The sequence below is a fragment of the Pleurodeles waltl genome, chromosome 11 (genome assembly GCF_031143425.1).
Source record: "Pleurodeles waltl isolate 20211129_DDA chromosome 11, aPleWal1.hap1.20221129, whole genome shotgun sequence".
In the NCBI taxonomy this organism is placed as follows: domain Eukaryota; kingdom Metazoa; phylum Chordata; class Amphibia; order Caudata; family Salamandridae; genus Pleurodeles; species Pleurodeles waltl.
Window position 1 is genome coordinate 881261625 of NC_090450.1, and position 24482 is coordinate 881286106.

General features: G+C 45.5%; 1 protein-coding gene across 4 annotated transcripts in view; it reads right to left on the bottom strand.

The window, feature by feature from the left end:
• Positions 1-24482, bottom strand: part of USP30 (ubiquitin specific peptidase 30) — a 461500-nt gene that overhangs the window by 245008 nt on the left and 192010 nt on the right. For all 4 annotated transcript variants that reach the window (XM_069214769.1, XM_069214766.1, XM_069214765.1 and 1 more), the window contains one exon: positions 3403-3483. In XM_069214769.1, the coding sequence (XP_069070870.1) occupies positions 3403-3483 (81 nt within the window). The remainder of the gene's footprint in view (positions 1-3402; positions 3484-24482) is intronic.

Below are 24482 nucleotides of genomic sequence, written 5' to 3' on the forward strand. Positions count from 1 at the left end.
TCATCAGCCAGGCTAGCTTGAATCCAGTGGCATGGGAAGCACGGGACCCATGTCTGGGCATACCCTTCCCACTTAGGGCGACAAAGCAAAAACAACAAGTGATGGACGGAATGCTGAACATTGTCAAACACTCACCCCCAGTCATAGATCTGGGTTTAATCCATCATTCTTTTGCTCACCATGCCACCCCAGTTTGGACCCAGCCATATGCAAATCAGTCTTGACCCTGTTCCTCATGGGAACAGTCCAGACCGAACTGCCAAGCCAGGTCCTCACTGGACCGGAAACAAGCATCCTGGGACCGGTTTCGGGGTTTCACCCCTCATCAGCCAGGCTAGCTTGAATCCAGTGGCATGGGAAGCACGGGACCCACGTCTGGGCATACCCTTCCCACTTAGGGCGACAAAGCAAAAACAACAAGTGATGGACGGGCTGGACTGTTCCCATGGGGAACAGGGTCAAGACTGATTTGCATATGGCTGGGTCCAAACTGGAATGGCATGGGCAGCAAAAAAACGATGGATTTAGGCCCAGATCACTGTACTGGGGGTGAATGTTTGACAATGTTCAGCATTCCGTCCATCACTTGTTGTTTTTGCTTTGTCGCCCTAAGTGGGAAGGGTATGCCCAGACGTGGGTCCCGTGCTTCCCATGCCACTGGATTCAAGCTAGCCTGGCTGATGAGGGGTGAAACCCCGAAACCGGTCCCAGGATGCTTGTTTCCAGTCCAGGGAAGACCTGGCCTAGCAGTTCGGGCTGGACTGTTCCCATGGGGAACAGGGTCAAGACTGATTTGCATATGGCTGGGTCCAAACTGGAATGGCATGGGCAGCAAAAAAACGATGGATTTAGGCCCAGATCACTGTACTGGGGGTGAATGTTTGACAATGTTCAGCATTCCGTCCATCACTTGTTGTTTTTGCTTTGTCGCCCTAAGTGGGAAGGGTATGCCCAGACGTGGGTCCCGTGCTTCCCATGCCACTGGATTCAAGCTAGCCTGGCTGATGAGGGGTGAAACCCCGAAACCGGTCCCAGGATGCTTGTTTCCAGTCCAGGGAAGACCTGGCCTAGCAGTTCGGGCTGGACTGTTCCCATGGGGAACAGGGTCAAGACTGATTTGCATATGGCTGGGTCCAAACTGGAATGGCATGGGCAGCAAAAAAACGATGGATTTAGGCCCAGATCACTGTACTGGGGGTGAATGTTTGACAATGTTCAGCATTCCGTCCATCACTTGTTTTTGCTTTGTCGCCCTAAGTGGGAAGGGTATACCCAGACGTGGGTCCCGTGCTTCCCATGCCACTGGATTCAAGCTAGCCTGGCTGATGAGGGGTGAAACCCCGAAACCGGTCCCAGGATGCTTGTTTCCAGTCCAGGGAAGACGTGGCCTAGCAGTTCGGGCTGGACTGTTCCCATGGGGAACAGGGTCAAGACTGATTTGCATATGGCTGGGTCCAAACTGGAATGGCATGGGCAGCAAAAAAACGATGGATTTAGGCCCAGATCACTGTACTGGGGGTGAATGTTTGACAATGTTCAGCATTCCGTCCATCACTTGTTGTTTTTGCTATTTAGGGTCTCTCCTGTGGGGTCTCTTCAGATTCTGCTTGCAAGTTTCCTTCAGGAATCCTCTGCAACAACTTCTGACTCTTCTGACCTCAGATCAACTGCAGCCTGCTCCAAGAAACGCTGTAACTGCAACAAAGTGTCTACAAGAGACACTTTTCTTCAGTAACCTCAGCTCCAAGTCAGCAACTGCAACAGTTTCCATGATGTGCATGCTGTGGGGACTCCCTGTCTTCACCCTGCACCAGAAGGACCGAAGAAATCTCCCATGGAGTGACAGAGTCACTCCCCTGCTCCAAGTAGGCACCTTCCAAAGCGACAACTGGTACCCTGGGACTCCTCTCACAGTGACAAGCATGCTCCTAAGGACACAGAAGGTGGACATCATCGACAGACTGTCCTGAGGTCCTGCTGACGCAATTTGGAGGAGGTAAGACCTTTCCTTCCCCGAGAGCGACAGTACCCCTGTGTACTGCGTCTTCCTCGCCTCCTGACGCCTGTGTGCACTCTTTGCAAAATTCCTTCGAGCACAGCCTGGCCCAGGTCCCCAGCACTCCATCCTGCGACACTAAACTCGCTGAGTTGTTCTCCAGCTGTGTGGGACCTTCTTTTTATTATGCATCATCAACCGAGTTTTGCACCTCCTTTGAACCCGGATCCTCTGGCTTCTGGGTGTACTGGCTGGCATCCTGAGGGCTCTCTAAAGTGCTGAGAGCCCCCTCTTCCTCCTCACGCAGAGTTGGGGCCCCAGGTCCCTCCTGGGTCCATCCAGCACCATTTTGACGCAAATAGCACTTTTGTCGTAGCCAAGGCTTGTTGGTGCCTTCCAACACGAAATCTCGTCTGCAACAATCTTCACGCCGTGGGACATCTTTTGCATCATGCAGGAAACCGCTGGCATCTTCCTAAGGTGCATTTCTGCAGTCTTCAACTAACTGTGGACTCTTCTTTTGCACCCTCTTCTGGGTTGGCAGGGGCTCCTGTCCTTCCTGGAACTTCTTTCGACTTCTGGACTTGGTCCCCTTCCTTTGCAGGTTTTCAGGTCCAATAATCCAGCAGTTGTTCTTTGCAGACTTGGTTGGCTGCTGCAAAATCCCAAAAACGAGGTGTAGTGTGTCCTAAGGAAACTTGCAGTACTTTACTCCTGCTTTTCTGGACTCTGGTAATTTAACTACCTTTACTGAATTCCTACTCTCCCAGCGATTCTGCACACACTACACTTGTCTAGGGGGGAATTTGTGATTCACATTCCACTTTTTTAGTATATGGTTTGTGTTGCCCCTAGACCGATTTTCTCCCATTGCATTCTATAGGGTTTCCTACTGTTTGCATTGTTCTATGACTATTTACTGTCTAATTTTGGTGTCTAGTGTATATATTGTGTATAATACTTACCTCCAGAAGAAGGAGTATTGTCTCTAAGATATTTTTGGTACTGTGTCACCCAAATAAATACCTTTCTTTTTGGTAACACTGAGTATTGTCTTTACTTGTGTATAAGTACTGTGTAATTATAAGTGGTATTGCATGAGCTTTGCATGTCTCCTAGTCCAGCCTAAGCTGCTCTTCTATAGATACCTCTATCAGCCTAAGCTGCTAGAACACTACTACATTTCACTAATAATTGATAACTGGACCTGGTATAAGGTGTAAGTACCCAAGGTACCCACTACAAACCAGGCCAGCCTCCTACAATTACCAAAGACGAATCATATACAAATCAGTTTAATTTAAGTGCTGCACTCATGCAAATAACTCCAGCTATGGCATATGTTAAAATGCAGCTATCATCCTGATGAAACCTCTTGAATCTGGAAGCGCATGAGTAGTGCTCACCTTCCCAAGTTTTAACTGCTTCACAAATGTTGTTCTCTGGTGTTCGGTTGATCTGTTTTCAGTAGCTTCTTCTGCTTGAATCTGAAATCAGAAAGTGCAAGTTAATTTTTATACATACACTTAAAAGACACTTGTTTACACCGACAAACAAAATGCAATTTAAAGGTCTGGCAGTTCAGTACAGCACCACAGAAAAATTAATGTAGCTGTTAAAAAATAATATGTAAACTCAATGCAGGGGCCTGCCCAGTGTGGCAGGCCACCAGGAGCTGTCCGATGCGGAGCAGGTGGAGCCGAAGACGAGGACCTCAGTCTTGTCGGAATTCAGTTTAAGGCAGCTGTTCTTCATCCATTCGGTGATGGCCTTCATTCCTTCATGGAGGTTTGTCTTGGCGGTGTCCTTGGTGAGAAAGATGATCAGCTGGGCGTCATCAGCGTATGAGATGATGTTGAGGTTGTGGGATCGGGCGATGTTAGCGAGCGGAGCCATGTAGACGTTGAAGAGGGTCGGGCTGAGGGACGAATCCTGGGGTAAGCCACAGATGATTTTAGCGGCTTCAGAGTGGAATGGAGGGAGGCGGACACTCTGAGTTCTGCCGGTGAGAAAGGAGGTGATCCAGTCCAGGGCTCTGTTGTGGATTCCTGCGTCGTGGTGACAGACGGTGTCGGCGAGGAGGGCAGTTTCGGTGCTGTTGTTGCTGCAGAATCCAGATTGGGATGGGTCTAGAGTGCTGTTCTCCTCGAGGAAAAGGTCAATTGTTTGTTGACAATTTTCTCTATGACTTTTGATGGGAAGGGGAGCAGGGAGATGGACTGGAAGTTCTTGAGGTCCTTTGGGTCTGCCTTAGGTTTCTTGAGGAGGGCGTTGATCTCAGACTGTTTCCAGCTCTCCGGAAAAGTGCCGGACTTGAGGGAACTGTTGATGATCTTCTGGAGTTGAGGTGCGATGACAGAGCTTGCTTTGTTGAAGAGTGTCTCTCTCTCTCTCTCTCTCTCTCTCTCTCTCTCTCTCTCTCTCACACTCTCTAAGAAACAACAAGCACTAGCAAGAATTGTAGAAAATAGTGAGGGCCATAGGGGCGGGCCAAACCATATACTAACATAGTGAAATGCAAAGTGAAGTCCCCCACCCCACCCAAGGATATTGAGTAGTTAGAGGGGAACTGGAAGAACTAGGGACCCCATGAGGTGAGTACCTAAGTGACCCCCTACGACAAGGAGAGCAGAGGTAAGTACCTGGTCTTCCCAAGGACTAGCAAGAGGACTTAGAAAATGGATTGTGCAAGAACAGGACCAGACCAGAGGGAACCAAAGGTGGATTCTGGAAGAAGAGGACCTGCAATAGAAGGGGTCAGAGTCCAGTCCACAATGAAGTGTCCATTAGGGGCAGGAGCCACTACCCACCCTTCTGTGGATGAAGACCCGGGTCGACAGGGGAAGAAGACGACCAGCTGTGGAGCCCAGGAGCTGAAGAGGAGTCCTTGGAGCGGTGCAGATGTTGTCCCAATGGAAAGCAAAAGAAGAGTTGCAAGGCTGAAGAGAACCAGCAGGGTCAAGGGGACTCGACTCTTGGAGGGGAACCCAGACTGAACCTCAGCAGTTGGGAGCGTCAGTAGAAGCAGTTGAAGCTCCCACAGGCAATCCACTGGCAGCAGGCACAGTAAGTTCCAGTGAGGCCCAATCAGCACACCAGGAGAGGAGTCCCACGTAGCTGGAGCAGCAAAGAGTAGACTGTTCCTGGCAGGATGAAGTGCTGGAGGGTGTGGCTACTCGGAGCCTGAAGATCCCTTAGACAACAAGACAACAAGCCTTGGTTGCTGCGAGAGTCGTGGTGCACAGGGGTACTGTCCTGCAAGGAGAGGCAAGGACTCACCGTCTCCCAAGTTTGACAGCGGAGAGAGTGGACCAAGGAGCCCACTCCAGACCACAATCTGTGATGCAGGATCGACACAGCCCCAGAGGAGAGCAGATCCCCACAGCCGGACGTTGTTGCTGTAGGTGCCTGCAGATGCTGGGGAGTGACTCCTTCACTCCAAGGGAGATTCCTTCTTGCTTCTTGGTGCAGGATGAAGTCTCGCCAACACCAGAGGATGCAAAGCCGGGGAAATGTTGCAGTTGCTGGAAGGAGCCAGAGAAACAATGTTGCACAGAGATGTCCTCTCAGAAGTTGCAGACCTGTCGGTCCCTGAAGAGTCCAGTTGTGAATCCAGTGGCCAGAAGTAGACGGAAACAATGCAGAGGAGTCTGGGTGGAGTCTTGCATGTCAAATCTGGGGACCCACCTGGAAGGGAGTGCCTATATAGTCTTAAAAGGGGGTTTGATCACCTTGCACAGTGACCACCCATCCGGGGGGGGCTCTAAAATCACCTGTCTGACCTTGCCACTGAGATGCTCCCAGGGGCCTCTGCACATCTTGGTTTCAAGAGGGCAGAATCGAGTGGCCACCTGGAGGAGCTCATGGTCACTCCCCTTTCCTTTGTCTAGTTTTGCAACAGAGCAGGGACCGGTGTCCCTGGACTGGTGCAAACTGGTTTATGCAAGGAGGGCACCAAATGTGCCCTTCAAAGCATACAGTGGCTTGGGGAGGCTATCCCTCCCAAGCCATGTAACACCTATTTCCAAGGGAGAGGGTTTTACCTCCCTCTCCCACAGAAAATCCTTTGTTCTGCCTTCCTCTGCCTGAGCTAGTCAAGCAGCAGGAGGGCAGAAACATGTCTGAGGGGTGGCAGCAGCGCGGGCTGCCCGGAAAACCCCAGAAGGCTAGTAGGAGCAGTGCTGGGGGTCCTCTCAGGAGGCCCCAGAGTGCATAGAATCATACAACTAATACTGACAACAGTATTGGGGTATGATTCCAACATGTGTGATACCAAACATGCTCAGGTTTGGAGTTACCATTATGCAGCTGGACACATTTTACCTGTGTCCAGTACACAGGTAAAATGGCTTCTCAGCACTTATGAAGTCCAGTGCAATGGAGCTGGAGTGCGTAGGGGCACCTCTACTGATGCAGGGGTGCCTTCACACACAGGTCCCTTTACCCTGCACTCTTGGCTAGGAGGGCTTACCATAGGGGTGACTAACAGTGACCTGGTGCAGTGGCCTGTAGTGAAAGCGTGCATGCACCGTTTCACTCAGGCTGCAACGGTAGGCCTGCAGACAAATTTTGCATGAGCTCCCATGGGTGGCACCATACATGCTGCAGCCCACGAGGAACCTGTGGTCCCCTAATGCCCTGGGTACTCAAGTACTATATACTAGGGACTTATATGGGGGCATCAGTATTTCAATTGTGGGTTGTGCAAAGTCCTAAGCAACCAAAGTTAGAGGGAGAGAGCACAATCACTGAGGTCGTGGTTAGCAGGATTCCAGTGAAAACAGTCAAAACACACTGACAGCATGCACAAAGTGGGGGTAGCCATGCTGAAAAGAGGGTACTTTCTCCTACATACCCCATGAAGAGTTGTGTGTCTACCCAGAACTCTTTTGTGCGGTCAGGGTAGAGCGACAACACTCTTTTTGGGTCTAGTCGATGGAGTCACTCCTCTTCTTTAGAGGGATGTGACAGAGTGAAAAAGGTAGGCAGGGTGATGGATTGGCCTACAAGAAAGGGAGTGGCCTCCTTCGGAAGGAAGAAAGCTCTGGGTCGAAGGGCCAGCTTGTCAGGGAAGATGTTGAGGTATGGAGACTTAGATGACAAAGCCTGGACCTCATTGACCCTCCGGGCAGATGTTATGGCCACCAGAAAGGCTGTTTTGATTATAAGGAGCCTGCTAGGACAGCTGTGTGGTGGCTCAAAGGGAGTACATATGATAAAAGTGAGTACTAAATTTAGGTCGTATGGCGATTTAGACCTCCGCAGCAATATTCTTAACAATGGGGCCCTCAGTATCGATATATTCTGGCACATATTGTGGAAGCAGGCCAGGTTATTGTGACTTGCTTGCGAGACTGAACAACACCTCTCCTATGTACATACATTTGCCTTGAGATTAAGGAAATGTAATGAGGTCTAGATATTGCAAGTCTCTTTAGTAGGAGATCCCTCAACCCATATTTGTTTCATCTAAAATGGAGCTATAACAGCTTCCTAAGTATTTAAATGAGAATTGCTATTGTCCCCCCGGGATCATTATTGGCATTTAAATCAGTTGTGTGCCCTGATGAAGGTGAGTGTCCTGTTTGGGGCACACTTCACCGAAAGGTACATCGGCACCTACACACCGGGACCAAGATTCTGGATTGGATGGATGTTCCACCATAACTATAAAAGCAATTAATCTAAGAGACTTTACATAAATGTAAAAAAGGAATATTGTTTTTTTTCCCGTCTCTTTACTTGATTTACAGTTCATAATTCTGATTAATATCACTAGGAGAAACACTGCTGTTTTTCGTTTTTTGTTTGAATTTTCTTGGTACTCAGGTGTATTTTTAGAGTGTGATTGAGTAAGTATGATTGTGAATTTCCTTTGGTTTTTAATATAGGTGGTGGCTTTAATCATGTTTTTTCAGTTAGTTTTTCTATTTTTTCATCAATTTATTAGATTTAATATATACTATTTAGACATTATTCAATAAATTGTATTTGATTATTTGCTGTTTGCAATTGTACTGTTTTTTGTCTGGTTTTGTTTTCTGTGTTCAGCTCTGTATTCAGAGCTTAATGGGGATTATGGTCATTCTGGAACCCATAGCATGATTTTTTTTTTTTTTTTCTTCCAGTGGCTCAAAGGGAGTACATATGATAAAAGTGAGTACTAAATTTAGGTCCCACTGAGGCATGATAAAAGGTGAAAGAGGAAACGTGTTGGAGACCTTTCAAAACCCTATATACAGTAGGGAATCAGAATAGGGAAGGCTGATCCGGCAAATGCAGAAAGGCTGAGATGGCAGAAAGATTGCCCTTTAAGGTGCCCAAAGCAGAGCCCTGCTGGGCAAGAGAAAGGCCAGAGAGAGGGGAGTAGAAAGAGGGTCAATCTGTTTCTTCACTCCATGTCACAAACTTCAGGCCTATATGGTCTTGGTAGAGGAATACCAGGCTACCAAGATAAAGTTGCAGACTTTGGGCGGAAGGTCAAAAGCTGTCAACTGTCTGTGCTCAATCTCCACACATGAAGACAGAGCATTGCCAGATTCGAATGGAACCCTTCCCTGCTGCTGCCACAGAAGATCCTACCAAAGGGGCAGCCTGTTCGCAGGATCGATGGCCATGCTCAACAGCTCAGGATACCAAACTCTTCAACCCCAGTCCGGAGTCACAAGGATGACTTGGGCCCAGTCAGTCCTGATCTTATTGAGAAGTCTGGGCAGGAGTGGTATGGGCAGAAAGGCATTCAGGAGGCCTGAGCTCTACTTGAGATGAAAAGCGTCTCCAAGCAAGAGCCGCCTTGGAATCTGCAGTACGCAAAACTGCTGACATGGTGTGCTCTCTGCAGTGAATAACAGATCTAAGCAAGGCTCTCCCCACTACCGAAACAGACCTTGCACCACATCCAGATGTAGGTGCCACTTGTGATCAGCTAGGTATCTTTGGCTGAGTTTATCCACTATGGCGTTCACAGAGCCCACCAGGTGCTGAACAATCAGGGATATGCCCCGACGTTGCTATCATATCGAAAGACATGGCTGGACATCCTCTTGACAAAGGGTCCACAACCTTATCCAATTCGTTGCAGTACTACCCGACAGTGGTGTTGTCTGTGAACACCTGCACTAGCCTTCCCTTTATGGAGGGTAGAAAGGCTTTCAATGCCAGCTGAATCGACTGGAACTCCAGTAGGTTGATGTGGAGTCCTGATTCTGCTGGAGATAAGAGGCCTCTGATCTCCACCTCTCTCATATGGCTGCTCCATCCCAGGAGTGACACATCTGTACCTACTGTCAGATCTGTTTGGGGACGGGAGAGGGGTCTACCACTGACCCAGTTGCATTTACTTAACCACCCCTGCAGGTCTTGTGCAGTTCCTTCCGAGATCTGGACCATGTCTTAGAGATTCCCTTGATGCTGCACCCCTTGGAACATCAGGGCCCACTGCAGAGCCCACAAATGCCAGGGGGCATGCGTGACAAGCAGGATAAAGGAGGACATGAGACCCAACAACCTCAGAGTCAGTCTCACCAAAACCCAGGATAGAGGTTGAAACATTGGTATCACAGCCTGAATATCCCGGATTCCCCGTTCAGGTGGATACGCCCGAAACTATACTGTGTCCAAAATACCTCCAATGAAATGGAGTGTCTGAGAGGGAGTCAGGTGTGACTTCGGCACATTGATAGTGAACACAGCGAGTGCAGATCAGCCGTAGTCTGGAGATGGTTGCTTGGGGCACTCTGGCCTTCAACAGCCAATCGTCGAGATAGGGGAAGACTGTCACCCCTGATCATCGCAGATCAGCTGCAACCACTGCCATCACCTTGGTGAACACCCAGAGGGAGCTGGTCAGGGGCAAAATGGAGCATGCTGAACTGAATGCTCGAGGCCTACCTTGAACTGCAGGTAACGCCTATTAGCATGCAGGACAGCGATGTGAAAATATGCGTCCTGCAAGCCCAACACAACCAACCATTAAGTCTCATGGGTCCAGGCAGACAGGACTTGAGTGAGCATGAGTATTCGATTTTGTCCTTTTTTGAGGGAGAAATTGAGAGGGGGCAGGTCTATTAGAAGACAAAGGCCTTTGTCCTTTTTGGGCACCAGGAAGTAGTGGGAATAACAACCATGACCTACTTCTGGTGTTGGCACCCTCTCTATAGCTCCCCTTGGCCAAGACAGTCGCCACTTCAGGCAGAGATAGTCCTTCGTCAGCTTGTCACAAGCAGTTGGCATGAGTGGAGGGGTAGTCACGAAGGAGAGGGAGTAGCCCCTTCGGACAATCTGAAGAACCCAGCGGTCTGATGTTACTAACCTCCAGTGATGCAGATGATGGCGCATCCTGCCTCACACTGGTTGCCTTGATGGTTGGAGGGCGAACGAAACGATTTGGAGGCTGCGGCTGTTCTGGGAGTGGGGGTTGGACTCTTCCAACCTCTGGCTGCCTGACCCACGGGGTCTGTGGGTACCACGTCCAAGCTAGGAAGACTTGCGTGCTGTGATGGCTCGACAGGTCATGATGCGACTGGAAGCCCCTTCCATGGCCACCAAAGAGCAAAAAGTGGACTGAGATTGATGGGAGGCCATGAAATGGCCCAAGGACAAGGCCATAGCTCTATTATCCTTGAAGACCTCCAACGCTGAGTGCATGCCCATATGCGAAGTTTGGACATTCCCTAAAAAGCCAGTCGTCTTTAGCCAGGCATTGTGCCGAAATGCTACTGAAAAAAGTCACACTGTCTAGCGAGTCAGTTGTGTCTGGCCCACATTAGTTAATTAAATTTGCTGCATCTCTCTCACATCTACCATAACTTGGGAGAGTATGTACGAGGCTCCTCTGGTACCATGGACAGCACTCACACACCCGAATCCTAAAGTGAATGGGAATAACAAACAAAAAGGCATGTAGTGTTCATGGACCACAGTGTCAGGCTGGCAGAAGAAAATATTTTCTTGCCTAAGGTATCCAGCCTCTTGAATTTGCTATCAGTTTGGGTGGTAGGGAATGTGCTAGGATTTATATGTGAAGTGGAGGCTTGGACCACCAGGCTCTCTAGGGTAGGGTGTTGCATTAGTAGTCTGGGGTTTCCCCAAGGGGGCAGATAGCGACAGATGACAATTATGTTCACAGGAGCCCCTGTGCAGGGCTTTGACCAGGCCCCTAGCAAGACATCAGTAAGGGCTTCATTAAATGGGAGAAGAGGTTCTACGGGGTAACTCCTGGCTAAATCAACTTTGTCAGAACGTTAGTCTTGATGCCACTGAAGGCAAGCTAAGGTCCAGGACCTTGGCCTCCCTTCTCACCACCATAGCAACAGAGGCCTCCTCCTATGTAGCGAGTGAAGGAGGACAGACCGTGCCAGTATCTGGACAGGTTTCCACACCGGTCAATGTTTGGATCCAGCGGCTGGTATTCTTCAGTGTGCTGTGACTCCTCCCAATCTTCCCCAAGTCTTACCCACAGGAACAGGGCTCAGACTCCGGCCTGGAGGGTATGGCTCCATTCAGCATCGGAGTCTGTGTTGGACGATGCCCCTCTGGGGTGCAGGAGGGTGCAGTGAGCATCTATAGCGGGACCGGCGTGAGGGGAGTGTTGATGTGATATGACGAGCGCAGGTCGGGATGCACCTGTGGATCCAAGGGGCACAAATGGCAGTTGGGGTGGGCCCGCCGGTGAGGAGCCAATAGGGGCCCTTCCTGAACGCATGGGGCCAGAAGTCAGGTTGAGTTATTCACCAGCAATAGGCTCGGAACCCTCGGTGGACAATGTGAAACAACGAAAACTGCTAGTGGCAGTACCATAAGGCAGTTGTGCTGTCAGTTACGACCTCTACAAGTCTTACCTTGATGATCAGTAGAAATGCTTTCATGGACAGGAGGATTGTCCAAAGCGCCAAAAGATTGATATAGAGCTGAATGGAGACTGTTGGAGCCCAGAAGTCCCTTTTCTACACCTCCTCCACATGGCCTCCCCAACCCAATAATAATTAATCTGTTCCAAGAGATCCCCGGGTTGGGATGGGAGAGTGGCCTGCCAATTATTAGGCTAATGCTTGTCTGCCACCACATGAGATCACAAGATGTTGCTTGTAAGAGCTGGACAGAGCTGGGTCCATTGAAACCTTAGGTTACACTGCAGGTTTCCTTTGTTTCGTCTGGCGTTTGGTAAGAGAAAGATGCACAGCCCAGGAGCTCAGGAAGCCTCAAATCCTTCTAAAAACACCCATGATGAAACCTGAAATGTCAGGATTATATCGTGTTTTAGGCTCACTGGGGAAGTGGAAAGGCATTGAACACTACTGTTTCCAGGATAGGCCAGATGAAGGGAATACTCTGCTTAGAGTTCATGTTAAGACTTCAGCTTGTTGATAGAAAAGGAATAGTTTCTTATCCACAACTCCAGTTCTCTTGTAGAGTAATCTCCATTTAAGTCATAAGCATTTGACTAGTTCTGCCCACATGCAGGTATCCTGGAGCACTTCTTTATATAGTCTCTTCTGGTGCGTGAATGATCTGCCACCGGTTGTAGTTCTGCTGATTGCCGAGTTGCCGGGCCAGGGTGTAGGAGAGGCTTCTGTTGAGGTATTCTGGTGTGGTGTTGTGCAGTGCTTTGTGAGCCTGGGTGAGGAGTTTGAAGGTGATTCTCTTGTCGACGAGGAGCCAGTGCAGGTTTCCCAGATGGCCTGTGATGTGGCAGTGGCGGGGGTTAAAAAGGTCTTCCCTCCCATAAAACGCCCTTCTCCTCCTTGGGAGCTTAACATAGTCCTTTCACATTTAATGCAAGATCTTTTTGAATCTATTCATAAGGCACCTCTTCAAAATCTCTCTTGGAAAGCAGCTTTCATAGTAGCTATTACTTCAGCTCGTAGAGTTAGTGAAATCCAAGCGTTATGTGCTAACAAACCTCTTACAGTTTTCCACTCTAATAAGGTAGTTCTTAGAACCCATTCGAAATTTCTTCCCAAAGTTATTTCGGATTTTTATGTCAACCAAACAATTTCTTTGCCTACTTTTTTCAGAATGCTTCTACTCCAGCAGAGAGAACTCTACTCCCTGGATGTAAGGAGAGCCTTGAGGTTTTACCTAGACAAGACATGCGACCTGTGCAGATCGGACCAGCTTTTTATCAATTATGGGCAGGTCCACACAGGTTAAGCCACTTCCAAACAATCCATTTCAAGCTGGATTGTATCCCCATACTTTTGTGTTATCAAAAGGCCAACAACATTTTTATGGCGAAACCTCAGGCCCATACTACAAGAGGCAATGCAGCTACAACTGCTCTAATGAGTAATGTCCCTATTGTTGAAATTTATAAGGCAGCTACATGGAAATCTGTTCACACATTTACCAAACACTACTGTTCGGACTCCAATGCTAGGGGATATGCTCAAGAAGGACAAGCCGCCCTCAGGAATTTATTTGTCTAGTCTGATCTTCTCTCCTCTGTTCTTTCCACTGCGTTTAGTGGGGATGTGCTTGCTATTCTATTCAAATGCTTATGACTATCAATGGGGATCCCCTGCGAAAGAAGGAATAGTTTCTTACCTGTAACTCCAGTTCTCTCATAGGGGATTCTCCATTGAAGTCTTAAGCAGCCATCACACCTTCCCGGTGTACAGAACAGAGACTAGTATTAGACTTACCTATCACTGGTACTTATTGTCAAAAAGAACTGAGGCAACTGCCACCTGATGAGCATGATGGGATACTGGTGGTCTCTGCAAACTTAAAAGCACAGTCCCTGTTTTTCACTCACATAATAGCCGCCTATGGTGCTATGCTGCCTTTCTATTCTTCAGCTCTTATTTTTCAGAAAAGGATTTGTGAAGGAGATTTGAGATCTGGTGTAAACATTTACCTCAAATTATACATTTTAGGGGGTTTTACCACTCTTCTAAGGACAGTCTGAATAATTACACCACTAAAGCCTATTTGACTAAGCTACAAATTATGTTCTTTCTTAAGTGCCTCTACAGGCCTTACTGAAGCAAGGCGAACGTCTACACTTAAGAAGAGACTATATAGAGAAGTTCTCCAGTATACCTGTACGTGGGCAGAACTATTCAAATGCCTATGACTATCAATGGAGATCCCCCTACGAGAGAACCATACAGTGATCAAGAGCCCCGCAATTGTTCAAAGATAGTTTGTGCATGACCACTTCCAGCCTGCATTGAGCAAACAGTCATACATGAACATGTATTCCCAACCTCTGAAGATGAGTTGCATATACTGCCATCAATTTTGCGATTACTTGATGGGCAAAGATAAGGCCGAGGAGCAGCACAACAAACTAGAAATCTTCCGAACCCACCATAACGGCTGTGGAACTAAGCCCTTGAGTACTACAAATGAGATGGGTATATGAAAATATATGCCCTGCAAGTCCAGGGACACCATCCAGTCCACTGGATTCAGAGCTTGATAGATCTGGTCTAGAGTAACAAATTTGATTTTGCTGTTTTTCAGAAAGGCATGATATGGCCAAGATTCCAGAATACATCCTTCTTCGAGATGAGGAATTAGAGCGAATAGCATCCCTCACCTCTCGCAGAGTTCGGCACCCACTTTATTATGTTTTTCGGCAGCAGGAATTTGACTTTCTGCATCACAACAGCAGAGTCGTCCGCTGAGAAACATTCCGGTATGGTGGAGAATAAAAGGTAGGCACCAAATGAAAGGAATGGATGCATAGTCCATTTGAACAAGTTGTAAGGCCTGACATAATGGGTCTCCTTTTGGGGAGGAAATATAGTATCCTGATCCTAGTGGATGGTTGTGGGTCTGGGAGAGCAGATCAAAGTGCCCTAGGAGCCACTGCAGCAGAGGAGGAATTATTAGAGAATACCTGTCCCTCCAGGAATGAACGGCCTTGACTAAAAGCATGTGCTTTGCCCAGAAAGGGCTGGGTTTGCTCCTCTGGCATAGCCCCTAAACATTCTTTACTGCTGGTGAAATTGTCTGGCTTCGGACAATAACCTCAAGCACTGAGCTCAGGAGTCACTATCTTAGAACTGCTCAGCCTTCTCTCGATACAGTTCAAATCCATCAAAGGGCTTGGCCATAAAGGAAGTTTTGGCATCCCCTGAAAACCTGGTTAATCACAATCAGGGATGCCTTCTAAAGCACTATGCTATTGCCAATTGCATGGCCTATGCAGTCAGTGGTATCCAGGCACGCAGGCAATCTATACTATAATCCATACTATGTTGCATCCAGTCCATTTTGTATCGTTGGACCAGTAAATCTCTGAGGTCCTCCAGAATGGTCGTCTAGATCAACCTGGCCATGTCCCATAAAGAACAGATGTACTTCTCCATAAGGAGCACAAGCCAGGCTAGAAGAGGAAACCATTTTCATTTCAAAGGCATTAATACATTTTGATTCCCTAGGTGGGCAAGGTGTTGAAAGAAAAGAATTTCGATTGACTTTACTTGTGAACATCTGCACAGAAAGACTTACAGGCATTGGGTGTTTCATAAAAAATTCAGGGTCTAGTCTGAGCCACTTAGTCACATGCTAGCTAATCAGAGGGGCTCAACATGGCTTAGACTAATTAGCCATTTGTGCAACCATAAGGGGCATGTTAAAAGGTAATAGTGATTCAGATTAGGTTGGACCTGGTTGAAGAATTTCAGTCAATAAATTGGCTTTGGTTTCTAGTTTATGCAATTGCAAGTCTAGAGCTTTTGCTGCTCTTCGCACTACTCCAAAAAAAAAAGGTTGATTTTTTTGTTGGAGGATAAGGTGGTGTTTACCTCTGTCTCTAGTGAGGTATCTAGTTTACTGGCATGTTGTAAGTCTCAAATACAGAAGATCAGTGTAATGATTAGGAACAGAGTGTCCCCCTCATCATCACTTGTCCTAAGGAACTTTGTTTGTGCCCTGGACTGCATCTGCAGCAGGACGAAGATGGCATTAGTTTTCATGTTGACGCAAGCGGGACTGATTCAGAGGATGGCACCAGAGCCAAATCTGGTACAGGAGTTGGTGCTGAATTCAATACGGGTCCAAGAGCACACAGTACTGAGGGCAGATGTGCCAGCAGAAGTCCGATGGAGGCCCCAGCAGTTCCTTGGAGCCCAAAGGCGTGCGTTGGGAGCCAGTAAATTGCAGAAAATATGCAGCATAGACTCCCAGAAACCTTACACTTGTAATGTCACCAACAGACCAGGAAACTCAGGTTGCGTAGGAACCAAAAAGAAATGACTCCGATGGAAACCGGAAGCAAGACTGGGAGGCATGCTGACACCTTCATGCCCTTTTTGGAGTTTGAGAGTGGTGGAAAGGGACTATTTCCCACATGGATTTCTTATGTTTTCAATTTGACTTCCTGAAAGACACTGATCGCAACGTTTATGTGCAACAGGAACAACTTTGGGAACAGGACCTTTTTTTTTAATTCAATCAATCACAGTGCAAATTCTTCTTGTACATGACGATGTAGAGCTTAGCTTTGCATTTCCATATGTTTTTCACGTTTATCTGGGTACAGTCACCACAGGCCTTCGAATCATGGTTGAGGCCAGTCACCACAAACACACTTCATGAGGGTCCGTCACAGACATTTGTTTGCAACAGTCCCTACACGGCTTGATCCCTGTGGTTTTTAGGGTGCCACATTTCTCTTCCACCTTAGAAAATCATTTGATGAAAAGTCTGGTTGAAGACCAGAAACCTAAACACACGGAAAGAAAGGAACTGACATCAGCACGCACGGGTGGTCACTTGCACAGCGTAACGACGTTGGCATGGAGCCGCACAATGCCACTTGGTGCACAGAAAAACTGCTTTGAAAGTTTCAGGATCCAGTCTGACAGGTGGGAATTATTCCAAAGGTGAGAAATTTGAGGTTAGAAGGATGCCTCACAAGTTCTTTTTTGTGTGTGGCAAAATTTGGTAAAGGTACAGCATCCCAAATTTTTTAGGACAAACTTTTTGACAAATCGAAGATCTAAGATTGGTCAGAAATGCTGTGACTGACCATTCTTTAGTACTGAGTACACTCCTTTTTTACTGAATTCTACTGCTTGCCTTGATAACATGATGTGTGACTCCTTCCTTAATGCTGCCTGTTGTTGATTTAATGAAGGTTTTGGTGAAATCACCTTGAATCGTAGTGAGTATCTCTTTATTATGATGCTTGATTAACTTCAACTCTTCCAACTGAGACAGGAAAACTGCTCCTACAGAAGTGTGTAAGTGCTGGAGGAGAGTTTGAGCCTTATTGTTGGTTTCCAGGGGCACGTCTTTCTCTGTAATAGAACTTCCTTGAAGGAGCCCTCTTGGTTTTTAGGTACTTCTTGTGTTGCTGTGGCTTTTAACATCTGTTTGTTTTGTTGCAGCGACTGATACAACCATTTCGAGGATTGAACTCCCTGATAAAAGTATTGCATTTCTCTTGGCCTAAACTGCTCTTTTGAATAACTACTTTTGCTTTCTCGGTCTCCCAACTTATTGTCTCAGCCCTGTCCTTCATGTGCAACATCTCTTCCTCAGTTTGCTGTCTGAAGAGAGATGGCACAGAAAATGGCATATTTCCTATTTCATCTTTTTGCCCATGCCGTAGAGCTTCTTACTTTCCCTCTCTGGTGATGCAGGGAATCTGGGGATGATGTATGCTTGGTCTCAGACCACTGTGAAAATACCTGAATCAGGATTTGGGCCTGCTTTGAGGAAATCTGTCTTGTGGTGGGGTTTTCCACTCCTTCAGTAGGCGTGGTGTTACTGTCTTGACTGTAGTTGGAGTTAATAATTTGTCCTCTGCTATTTCTAAAAGAGAGGGAACTTAGGCAATAGAGGTTTTTGAGTTACCGGTGGACAACAGGTTTCAAGTACTGCAGATATTGTTGATTGAGGAATCACTAACAGGACTTTCAGTTTTGCAGGTTATATAGATATGTAGATGTTTTAGACACATCCAAATGAGAATAGGAAGAGCAGGATCTATGGACTGGAGTACTAGGAAGAGAGTTACTTATGCTCTATGTAGAATTCTGTGGGGAAGATTGATTTCATTTCCTAACTGGAGACATGGAAGTTGCTTTAGAAAAGCACTGGAGGAGAAACATCAAGTAGCCTATGAGGGGTTTGAACTGGGTCTTTAAATATAATGATTTGTTTTCCTGGGCGAGGAGGTAAAGGTGCAGGATCCAGTGATGTAGCTATTTTGGAACACACAAAAAAGTTTGTCTCTTCGCTCAATCTCTTTGTTTGGAGAGAGTTGAGGTTGCAAGACCAGTGAAGGTCTAACTTGGTTTAATGATTAAGCATGAGTTGAAGATGGTAATAATGACCAGACTGTTGGAGACGCAGAAGGAGAAAGACTTTTTCTGCCTCTTTGATGACGACGGTGAAGGAGTTGATGTCAATCTTGCTTTTTTCGATTGCACGTGTCGCTGTTACACGCGTTTCTGTCAATGTTGGTTTTGACACAGTTGACGGCGAACTCATCACTGATGGTGTGACAGTTGCGGATGACTGTGGTCGATGCTTTGACGGCGATGATGGTCTCCTCGAGTTGAACACTGAATGCCAAGAAGTCAGTGAATGTGTATGACATTGATGTATAGTTGGAGAGCAATCCAGTGACAGCAGTGACAGAGGGTCTTTCACATTCATGATTTTCTGGACTTGGTAGGTTTTGTAGTTATGACTTACATTGAGAGAAAGTACTAGGGATAGGACATGGTTACCTACATTATTAGGCATTATCCACTAGCAGACATGCAGTGGGCAAAGGCATGCCCTGCCATTTACAGTTCAAATGCTACTCTTAATGTGAGAGCACCAAACTGGTTATTATTGGAAGAAGGGAACCTGCACTACATATGGGGCCACTTTCAGAGACACTATCAATACATGCATGTTGCATAGGAGCAGAAGATACAAGATGGGAAGTGTTTGAATTCTTCCTCATGACAAGTGAGTAGATGAGGAGTCAGTAATTTGAAGGGGATGCTGTCTCTAATCGGAGTTCCTGTTGCCATGACTTTTCAGAAACTACTCTTTAGTAACTTATCTACTGTATCATACATCTTCATTACCATGCTAATGAAGGGATAAATAACTTGTGCGTAGAGCAGGGGACACATTCTACCTTCAGACATTTTTATGGCAATAGCCATGGAATATCATTCAAGCACTTAAATGTCCAGACGTTTACAAAAACTTTCAACACCTGCAGTTAGTTGATTAGGGGATGTGGTAAAGTAACAACATCTACTTGTTGCAAAACAATCTGACTCATAGGAATATTTCACTTCAGGGTGTTTTACCCGATGGTACCCTTTCACAGGGGGATTTCAGGTACCACTTCGGGTATTGGTGTCCTTACTCGTTTGCGTTATTTTTATATAATGTTATCTGCGTTTTCAGGTTTATGTGGTTTGTGTTTTGTTCTTGGTACACATCTATATATATATATATTCAATTGAACAGTTGCATCACCATGCAGTAAATCCGCCCCCTTTTTCTCTTATCCACACCAGGTGATCCCATTGTTCCATGGGCGAATTGGAAAAAAAGCGTTTATGAATTATTTGAAGGTTTGTGGTCTAAATATGGCCCCTGAGAAGAAAGCATTTATGTTGGTAGAGTGTAAAGGAGCAGAGGGTCAAGAAAGATTAGAGACTCTTCCTAGCATGAGTAACAGATGATGGTGACACTTCTTTGAATGAGTTGGAAACACCTATTAAGAAACTGCATTAATAGTTTCTTCCCAAAGTGTCGTTTGTGCAATAATAATATTTTGGCAAAGGAAAAGGCATTGAAGAGTTTGTTGAGGATTATCTTAAAGCTCTTTGAAAACTGGCTTCATCATGTAACTTCAAGAAAAACACAGAGGAAAGGATAAGGGATCAGTTTATGCTTGAATGTAAGTGGGATAAAATACACAAAGAGCTTTGGTCTAAAAAATGATCCAAGTTAAGTACAGCTAAGCTTATTGAACATTCTATGCTTTGCATAAGAGAGTTGCAAAAAATTGTTATGTTCTACTTTTTTTTCTCTACTTTTAATGTTATGGCAACAGAACTTTATGATGACTGAGAACTCCGGTAACCCAGGGTTCTGTTTTGTGCCAGTTGTTGATGCTTGATGGAAGCTGCCTTCTTCAGTTGGTGTCTCTCCAATAAACCTACTTTTAATACCACAACATGGAAGGTTTTACTTTATAACACATGGTCGACGAGGGTGGGATTTGAACCCACACATGCAAAGCAAGGGTGACAAATCCCTAAGTGTAGATGTAGTGTCAGAAAACACGAACAAGATGGTGGTTAATATTAAACCTAATGATAACCAGATAATAGAGAATGTTGAGACAGTTGATGAAGGTGTTATGCTTGAATGTTCCATCAAGATAGACAACCAGTTTATTACTATTTTGGCTGATTCGTGGTCTGTATACACCATGTTAGGAGACAAAAATTGGGAAAGGATATTTGGTAAGAGTTATAATCCCTTAGTAGAACCTGACATTAACCCAGTAAGTTATGGGGGGACTAAGATTGACGTACTAGGGTACAAGATCATGAAAATTCAATACTTGAATAGAGAAACTGTTGGGAAAGTATATGTAGCTAAACGAGGGGATAATCTGTTGGATTGGCGCCATCAACGTGACATGGGCATCAGATTAAACTCGAATTCTCCGTGTCAGGTGATGGTGGTGAACAATGTTGATAACAACTCTGTTATTTTCAAGGAATTTCCCTCTGTTTTAAGTGACACTTTGGGATGCTTAAGGAACTTTGAACTGATGATGGAACCTCTAGGAAACGAGATACACAAATTGTTGACTTTAGGCATTATCCAGGAAATTGAATCTTCAGAGTGGTTGTCACCAGTAGTATTGGCTCCCAAGGAGGGTGGGCAACACATTTGCATGTGTGTAGATCTTAGGGATTTGAATAAACATACATGGGTAGATTGTCAACCCTTACCAAACATCAGTTAGCCAGTCTTGGAGGATCAAACTTTTTCAGTGTTCCTGATCTATCCCCGGCATATCACCAGATTGTTTTACATGCTGAATCTAGGCATTTAACATCTTTTGTGACACCTCTTGGAGTATACCAATATCAAAGGATGTCGTTTGGTTTAGCTTCAGCGGCTGCCTGTTTCCACCGCATTGTGAAAAACGTATTAGGTGGAATACCTGCTGTATTGTTTTTCAAGGACAATATCCTTTTTCATGGAAGGACATTACTTGGTCATGATGAAAACCTGAGAAGGTTGTTAAGTAAGTTGGCTTCATCTGGCCTAACAGTTAAGAAAGAAAAAATTAAGTTTAGAGTCTCTGCTGTCACTTATCTAGGGCATACTATTTCTGGGGAAGGTATCAGACCTAAGTTGGAACTGGTAGAGTTTATCGTCAAGGCTCCCGAACCCAAGGATAAAGATGGTGTCAAGTTCTTCTTAGGCTTGGCTGAATATTATTCCAAATTCATTGCGAATTTCGCGTGTGTAGTGCAACCTCTGGAGGTCCCTTTCGAAGAAAGGATGTGAATTTGTTTGGACAGATCATTGTGCTTCAGCTTCTGCCGCTGTCAAGGACAGCATCAGCAAAATGCCCACCTTTGGCCATTTTAATGCCTTTGCTAAAACCATACTCTCTATTGATGCAAGTATTAATGGTTATGGGGCGGATCGGTCTCAAATTGTGGGAGGGGAAGAAGGAGCGATTGCTTTTGCTTCTCGTTCTCTCAAAGCTGCGGATAAGAACAATTCAGTAATTGAAAGGGAAGCCCTGGCCTGTTCCTGGGCAGTCAAACATTAAAAAAAATTCTTGTGGGGTTTGCCTTTTGTGGTCAAGACAGATCACAGACCTTTTGTCCAGATTGTTTCCATCAAGGACATATGAAGAGTTGACCCCCAGGATAAAAAGGTGGTTAGAGGAATTGACAGAATTACATTTTCAGGTGGAATATTTACCTGGAGTAAAGAATTGTGTAGCAGATTTTTTATCACATGCTTCTATTGAAGGTGATGAGGAGGGTGATTCTGGACGTGCTGTCAACTGGGTAAGAGAAGAGGTTAATTTCAGAAGTTGAGTGGAGATTGGCGAAAGTACAGGACGAGAACAGGAAAATATTGGTAGACTTCGTAGTAAAAGGGTGGTCTGATTTTAGGAGTATTCCTGATTCCTTAAGAGGCTTTTGGACTGTGAAAGAAGAATTATATTTCTGTAATGAGGAGTTATTTAGGGGATTGGAAGTTGTACCACCTGGGGGAGTAAGAGAGAAGACGATTAACTTGGCTCATGAGGGTCACCTTGGTAGGAATCTAACCAAATCCAGATTTAGGGAACTGTATTGGTGGTCAGGGTTAGATCATGAAGTGGAAACAGTGGTAAAGGACTGTATGTTGTGTTTACAGAGTGACAAAAGCAAGTGTTTAGCCAAATCTCCCTCATCGCCGCTTGATGTACCTGAGACACCATGGAGGAAATTAGGGTTAGATTTTATGGGTCCATTTCAGTTGTTACCTGCTAATGAACGTTATGTAATGCTATTGGTAGATTATACGTCCAAATGGGTTGTGACTAAATGTGTGGGAGCATTAGATACAAGGGTGGTCATTGAGTTCCTGAAGGAGGAATTCTCTTGTGAGGGTGTTCCAAATCACTTAGTGACTGATAATGTAGTACAACTAACCTCTCATGAAATGCAAAGTAAAAAAAAAAAAAATCAATAGCCATTGTTCATTTGAGGACAGCCTTATATTTGCCTCAAGCTAATGGTCTGGCTGAACGCATGAATAGGATGGTTAAGTCTTGGGTTCAAAGGGCTGTTGAAACTAGGACTTCTCTAGTGGGGATACTCAGAGAAATGTGGTTGGCACACTGTAATATTCCTAATGCCATTACCAAGGTTTCTCCTTTTCGTAGTTTGAGAGGTAGAGTTGGTTGTACAAAAATTAATCCAGCATGGATGTGGGAAAATCTTGCAGTTAGAACAATGGGATAAGTAACTGGCCCAAGGACCTAACCTCAGATGAACATGTCAACACCAGTATAAGTCTTGGTTTGATGATAAACATGGTGTTTCTAGAATTAAATGGGTGGTTGGTGATATGGTGTTGGTGAAGAAACTTGGATTTTGGAAGAAAGGAAGTTCTGCATTCATGGGTCCTTTCCGAATTAAAGAGGTGAAAACAAATGTTGTGGTGTTGGAAAACAATGCTATGTGGAGTATGTCTCGGATTGTGAAATGGAAATGTCCAGCCAGTTCTGATGATGTCATGGTCCAAGCAAACCAACAAAGTAAATTTGAGACTACATTTCCAGCCAATGTATATAGAGGTATCAGAGTACATCACAAACCTGTGTGGTTGAGAGATTATGTATCCTGATTTCTTAACTGTGCGGGTATAAGTTCCAACAATTTTATTATGAATCTATGAAACCTTAGCATGTAAGGTGCAGGTGTATAATCAACAGTTATGTTTCCTTTGTATGCTCCTTAATTTGTATTATTGTTATGTAATAAGTTTTATTTGTCAATTGTGGGGGATGGGGGATGTGTTATGTTCTACTTTTACTGTTATGGCAACAGAACCTTATGATGACTGAGTCCAGTAACCAAGGATTCTGTTTTGTGGCAGTTGTTGATGCTTGATGGAAGTTGCCTTCTCCGGCTGGTGTCTCTCCAATAAACCTACTTTTAATACCAGAACAAGGAGGGCTCTACTTTATAACACTATAATGTCTACTTCTGTTCAATTTGTGGTGTCTAACCATAAGAAACAATCTGTTGTTGTTCACGAGGGTAAAAATACCTGCTACAGATGTGGAAGTTCTAATCACCTGGCTAACTCCAAAGACAATGCTGCCTTAAGGGCTATGTGTAAGCTGTGTAGGAAAATAGGACATGATGCCAATTGTTTTAAGTCTTCTGTAGTACAAGAAAATATTTATGAGATTGGTTCTGAGGAAGCAGATGTGGTCCTACAAATTATTAACTATGTGAATTGTATCTCTAGCACCTATCAGATGTCTGTTTGAATGGTATGGCTGCATCTATGATGATGGACCATGGAACAAGACTTTCACTGGTTCTTGAAGTTGATTATGCCCATCATTTTGACAGGTGTGTATATTTGTGTCCTCCAGATGTCACTCCTTATAGTTATGGAGGAAAGTTTTTAGAATTGAGAGGTTTTGCTTGAGGCTGACAGAGTTGTGAGGGAATCGGGTCTCTGGGAAGATTTACTTTCCTGTTAAAGGGGATACAGTGCTGAGCTAGCATCATCAAAAACATTTGGGGATATATTTGGATCCCAATTCTGACCCCTCCCCCAGGTCTAGGTTAGGAAAATTGACACGGTGACGTTTTTTTCAATAAAATAGGAAGTGTAAAAGGGTATATGTATCGTATATGATTGAAAGATGGAGCAAAGTCGGTAGTGAGTAAAGTTAGGAATGTATCTTTGAGCTTGCAAGGAGCTGTAAAAAGGGAGTTATAACACCTAAAATGTGAGGGAG